At 45.7% G+C, this 6,236-nt stretch overlaps 1 protein-coding gene across 1 annotated transcript; it reads right to left on the bottom strand.

Annotated features, from left to right (window-relative positions):
- Positions 1 to 272: 272 nt before the first annotated feature.
- On the bottom strand, positions 273 to 3,008 carry LOC123427016 (E3 ubiquitin-protein ligase CHIP-like). Its single transcript, XM_045110981.1, has 7 exons — positions 2,859 to 3,008; positions 2,584 to 2,715; positions 2,372 to 2,443; positions 1,683 to 1,816; positions 1,359 to 1,509; positions 1,144 to 1,254; positions 273 to 657 (listed from the first exon to the last, which is right to left on the bottom strand). Exons 1-7 carry the CDS (start codon positions 2,979 to 2,981, stop codon positions 532 to 534), a joined length of 849 nt encoding a protein of 282 aa, XP_044966916.1. The 5' UTR covers positions 2,982 to 3,008; the 3' UTR covers positions 273 to 531.
- Positions 3,009 to 6,236: the final 3,228 nt, after the last annotated feature.

Genomic DNA, 6,236 nt, shown 5'->3' with positions numbered 1-6,236 from the left:
TAGTGGGCCGCGGCCCAGATGTGCTAATTAATGTTGCGCGAAATTACAGCGTATTGCCACTGCCAAACTGTATAAATAATGAGCGAACTCACTCTCTCAGTCTCACTCTCCATTTCACCCCACGCGCTGTAGCCCTAGCGCCGCCACCCGGTCGCCGGCCGTCACCGCCGACGACAGCCCCGACTCCATCAATGCCCAGGTTGGAGCTCAACTCCACGCCAGAGCTCTTCTTCTTGGCTGGAGCTCAACCAGTTTGGACTAGAGTAAACAAATGATCAACGTAACGGGATCATACAAACCACTATTGTAAAGCCAAGTTTCACCTAATCCTAGAAACTTATCAGTGGAAATGACACCTAGCCTATAGGTAAACTGCTACAGAGAATCACAGGTCAAGCTGCTCTAGCTTCCAGTGTGTGCTGGCTTATTATGTACAATTGCCAAGTGTCCGTTAGGATTTTACTCAAGAATCAATCTGCCCTTTGCAACTCAGACACATCTTGTTATCAGTTAGCCGGTAACAGGACAGATTCAGTTCAATTTGTAGGCCCAGCTGTGCTCCTTGAGGTAGGCTTGAACTGCTTCCTTGATGGCAAGATTCGGAACCAGCTGATGCTCCTTCAAGGGTTCCCGCGTCACCGGGTCGAAATTGCCCACCTAATTAAAGAAAAGGCTAGTATGAGCTTTTACAACATTGTGGGGTTGAAAGCAAAATTGTTGCCCATCAAACTTAATCATCCGTAGCACGCATATTTAGGCCATGTTCAAATTTCACTATTAGCACATGACGGATCATACCAGTCAAATATTTAGGCCATGTTTAAATTTCAGATGGTATATATCCCAGTAAAATTTGAGATGTTCAGTTTAGTTCATTTATAATACCAGTTCTTTCAACTATGATCTAAAGAAGCGGTTCTTTCAGCTATGCAGTAATTATAAGGCTAAACCTATGACATCTTAGAATTAGGGAATCATTAGTCAGTACAAAATTCCCTAAAAGGAATTTAAGTGGAAGATACTATCAAACAACAGTACATATGAAATTGAAGAGTTTTCTATAAACAGATGCCAGATAGGAAGATAAATATAAAAAATCAAGGGTTGTCGATAAACAAATGCCAGATTAGGAAGAATGCAAACCTTGCGAAGATGCTCAAGCAGTATGGTCCTCTCATATGTTACACCACTTGGTGTGATGACTGGGTCTCTAAAAATCTCAAAAGTTATTTGACAGCAAAGGTAGTCGGGCACCTAGGTATTCAGAGTGGGAACAACTTCAGAACGCATAGGGAAGAAAACAACACTGAACAAAACAAAAAATGGTTGCACGACATCATTAAAAATAGTGCTTTTACATCTCCTGGCGTATCGGCAAGTATAGCGTTGGTGAAGACTTCAGATAACAATTTGCATTGCTCTGAATACTCATTGGTTCTTCCGTCAGAGTCTTCTGAAAGAGTGCCGCTAAGAAAGTGATGTTCCTGCAGAGCATTTTCGCATGCTTCCCTACGATGTTCATGTTACAGCAGTGTTACAGAAACCAGTATCTTGAATGTAAGGCACCAACGTGACTGTTAAAGTTTTGCTGAATTAACCCTCAACGCTAAATACATGCAGGAGAATTGATCTGCAGCACACTGATGACAATATTCTCATGGTAATTTCAACATACAATATACCTTAAACTTTGCATCTTCCAAACTCGCTGGGTAGAGTGCTTTTCCCAGTCTAGGTACTTGGCCTTGGCAAGAACCTGCCAAATGTCCTCGGCCATCTTGTCCCTTGAACTTGAAGACTTCAAGAGATCCAACGCCTGTTCCCCATCAATATGTCAAGCCAAAATAACCATCAAAGTGAGACAACCAGCTGAACTCACTGATTAACTGTAGTTACATTTGCCGTTTAAACCCGTAGGTAATCAGAAGAGCTTGGTGAAAGGCACCAAGTTAGCACTACTTGTCACACATTGATGTCACCAAGTTATGTCCAGCCACAAAATAATAGTGAAACCATTTCGTCCGATGATAATTACAGATGTCAAGGAGGACAAGAGGTTCAGTTAAAATTCCGCAAATGTTGGGGGAAAACGTAGACACTAACATCCAATAAACGTGTTAGACCACAACTCGCGTCAATTCCTGAGATATATTCCTGACCAGCTAGAAGTTAACCGTTAGTCAGACTGGTGCTACAATCTACCAAGCCTTATGTAATGTCCCCCCATCAGTATGTAAAGTACAATTCTAGACCATCTTAAAGTTAATCGTCAGTCTTAAGTCTTAACTGTAATGGCACAACCGTGAAGTTAATCTTAGCATAATACAGAGCCTGGTGCAGAGTGTACAGAGAGGATTCAGAGACTGCAGACCTTGTCGAACTCCTTGACGGCGAGAGCGCAGTCCTCCTTCTCGAGCAGCGCGCACCCTAGCAAGTAGTGTCCCTGCATGAATCAATCACAGAAGCAAGAACAGATGAAGCTCTGAAAACTGCGGATTTCTCACAAACCAATGCTTGTACTAGATGAGACTGAAATCTGTCATCAGTCATCTGAGGAATCTGAATAATCTGTCTCAGTGTGACCTTGACCGATGCGTCGTCGAGCGCGAGCGCCCTCCGGCTGTCCTCCTCGACCCTGGCCCAGTCCTTGCGGCGGAAGTGGCAGAGGCCCCGGTTCACCCAGTAGACGGCCACGCCGGGGCACAGCGCAATCGCCTGGAAACCAAACCAAACCAACCAACCAACCAATGAATCAATCCCTCCTTGCATTCGATAATCAATTCTTTCACGGATCGAATCGTGGACCGGGAACAAGAGGAAGAAGGGGATTGGGGGAGGAAGGAGGTGCGCGCGCTCGCCTCGGTGTAGCAGTCGATGGCGGCGCCAAGGCGGGCCTTGCGGAAGCACGCGTTGCCCTCGGCGCGCCGGAGCTCCGCCTGCCGGGCCACGCCGGAGCCGCCGTCCTCCTCCGCCGCCGCCATGGGAAAGTTGGAGTCTTGTTGGTTCGGATTGCACAAGAAGAGGAATTTGTTTTCTTTCCTTTTCTTTTTCTTAAAAGAAAAGAAACCGTCAAACACGTCAACCGATCTTATTATGCACCACTTTTTTACACTGATCTTATTATGCATCACTTTTTTTTAACTCTGATCAGTCATCCGATGTTAGTCTTTTTTCACCAACACAATATGGACTCCGACCTCGTAAGGTGTCATTGTCATCAATTCAGACGCTGCTGTATTTTAGAATATCAATATGTCCGGAGTTGGTGCCGTGGCCCTAAATCATGACGGCGTTTGTGTTGCGACATTCACCGAGCCTCTTCATGGTGTGTTTGAACCTAAACTCGTAGAAGCTATGGCTCTTCGTCGGGCTGGGCAATTGGGATGAAATACTTCTTTAATGTTATTTTTGCTACAGGTTGCCGGTCACTTGTGAATAGAATTAATGCCAGCATTCTTGACCGTTCCATCATTGGTACCGTGGTGAATGACATCAAAGTTGCTTCGAGAAGCTTTGAATCTGTGGTGTTCAAATATGTTCGTCGGCAAGTTAACATAGTTGCTCATGTTTTAGCTAAGTCTTGTAAAAATACATCTAGTCTCGTTGTTTCCATTCTAATCCGGAATGTATCCCAGAGACTCTTTGTAACTTTGTGTTAAGTGATCAATAAAGCCGACGTTTCTCTCAAAAAAAGGAACCTTTTTTTTCTCAGAAACACCCGTAGTTTTATTCACACTCATGACAATTATAGTACTCCTAAAACTAATGAAATGTTTCTGAAATACCATCTCCGCGATATAAATCTAAGAAATACCCCCAAAGACTTTGTTAAAGAGATCGCAATTGGACTGAAGCAACGATGATGTCCCTCTTTCACCCACACGAACATTATCAACAATGTTTTTTAAAAGCGCCTCCAGTAGTCCGGCTGAGAAGATGGAAAGCCTTATCAATGAACCTACTTGGGTCGGGGCTGATCCCCTAGAAATACAGATCGATGAAATATTCCCTTGATCAACTGGAAAAGGGGAAGAAATCGGAGACCCTAAACACACGATATCGCAAAAGGCATACCTTGATCAACTGGTCGACACGATTCTTGAACGTCTGCTTCTGCTCAACGATGATATCACAGAAATGATGATCCCTCTGGTTCTTAAGACACAACAGTTTCACTCAATGAATCTCAGTGTATCGAGTAGCATTAAATGTGGCAATTTTTGAATTCTTGGTGACACCGATATATGAATCTCGATGATACCGATACGATACCTAGACCAGTTTCCAAATCTCGATGAGACCGATTTCAAACTCAGAAATTTCGATTCTTGAAATCTTTTGAACAGAAAACTTGGTCACTGAATCTCGGTGGCAGCGATGTGAAAGTTGGTGGTACCGAGATGGTAGGGTTTGGCATAGGATTTGTCTAGCGAAAAATCGGTAGGGCCGAGTGGAAATAGTTGGTGGCACCGATTTTGCTGGTTTAGCTTTGGACAGAGATATTTTTTGAGAGAATGGTTGAGTATTTTGGTGGCTACCTCTAAGCACTTGAGCAACCAATCATCATAATACCTCACCCATTTTTAATAGTATTGTTTTTTCTATAGACATAAAGTGATTTCTCACAAATGTAAAATGTAGAGTCTTCTTACTTGAGGCTTAAGCCAACCATATTTCTTTCCTTGCATTAAGGGGCTTCTCCTTACAATCCTATAGCCAAGGCATCTTTGAACTTTTCTGAAATATATTTGAATAAGAGCATTAATCCAATAATACATATGTTGTGATCAATTATCAAAACCACCTTAGAGAGCAATTGTGCTTTCACCCTCCCCCCCCACCGGCCCCAGCTCCATCCTCGGCCAGCCCCGTGCCCCTTGGCGCATCCCCGTTCGCTCCGACCCCTCGCGTCGCCGGCCCCGACCTCGTTCCCCGGACCAGGCACCACCTCGCCCGCAGACCCTTGCACCGACCACCATCTCCTTCGCCAGCCCCGACCCCATCCCTTGCCCGCGGGCCCTTGCCCTGGCCACCACCTCCTCCACCCGCCCCGACCCCATCCCTCGCCCGCAGGCCCTTGCCCCTGCCACCACCTCCTCCGTTGGCATCCCTCGCCCGCAGGCCCTTGCCCCGGCCACCACCTCCTCCGTTGGCCCCGTCCTCATCCCACGCCCGCAGGCCCTTGCCTCGGCCACCACCTCCTCCGCCCGCACGCCCTTGCCCCGACCGCAGTCGCATCGAAGGGCGGGATGAAATGGATCCATGGTCTGCAACTGGATCCAGTGCACGGACGAGGGCTGTGAGCACGAGAGAGGCGGTGGTGGGCTCCTTCGGTGTCCTAGTGGCGTGGGTTTGCTTCTGTGCATGGAGAAAGGAAAGAGAAGGGAGAAAGGAACAACTGCTATTTGTGCAATTTTCTGTAATAAATAGAGTATTTGTGTGTAAATAGATAAACTTTACTCCTATACATACATCTTATAAATAGAGTATTTGTGTGTAAATAGAGGTCCACGACACAGTGCTAGCAGCGCAAGGAGGATCGCGTCAAAGAGCCAGCGGCCGTGGTTTGCTTGCGATCCATATGGGAGGGATGTCGTGGACAGTAAATGACGTTTTCTAGAAGGAAACGTGTTAAACTTGCGTATAGGTATGTTTCCAAGTCATGCACGATGCCCTTTTTACTGTAATATATGAATTCAATTTTATTTTCGTTCAAGGAAACAATCTCTCATCTCTACTATTAAAGTAGGATCTGCGATCGTCGTGATGGTTCAACCACGCTCGATCCCCTCTCTAGCGCTAACCTCCCATCGATTTTTTTCGATTTTTTTTCAACCCTCCATAAACCAGCCGATAAACCAAGCGATTAATCTCTACTAAATCGATCGGTTCCCCACCTCGGACGGTCAACAGCTGAAAAGATATCCCACCTTGTCGTACCCAACCCTCGAAAAAATCTCTACTATTAAAGGAGGATCTGCGGTCGTCGTGATGGTTCAACCACGCTCGATCCCCTCTCTCGCTCTAACCTTCCACTGATTTTTTCGATTTTTTTTCAACCCTCCATAAACTAGCCGATAAACCAAGCGATTAATCTCTACTAAATCAATCGATTCCCCACCTCGGACGGTCAACAGCTGAAAAGATATCCCACCTTGTCGTACCCAACCCTCGAAAAAACGCAGAAAAAAATCCCACGTTCGAGGCCACTGAAAAACTGGAACGACCCGCACGCC

Source organism: Hordeum vulgare, chromosome 1H (assembly GCF_904849725.1).
Source record: "Hordeum vulgare subsp. vulgare chromosome 1H, MorexV3_pseudomolecules_assembly, whole genome shotgun sequence".
Taxonomy (NCBI): domain Eukaryota; kingdom Viridiplantae; phylum Streptophyta; class Magnoliopsida; order Poales; family Poaceae; genus Hordeum; species Hordeum vulgare.
Note: the sequence above shows the minus strand (reverse complement) of the source record. Positions and strands in the feature narration are given on the sequence as shown.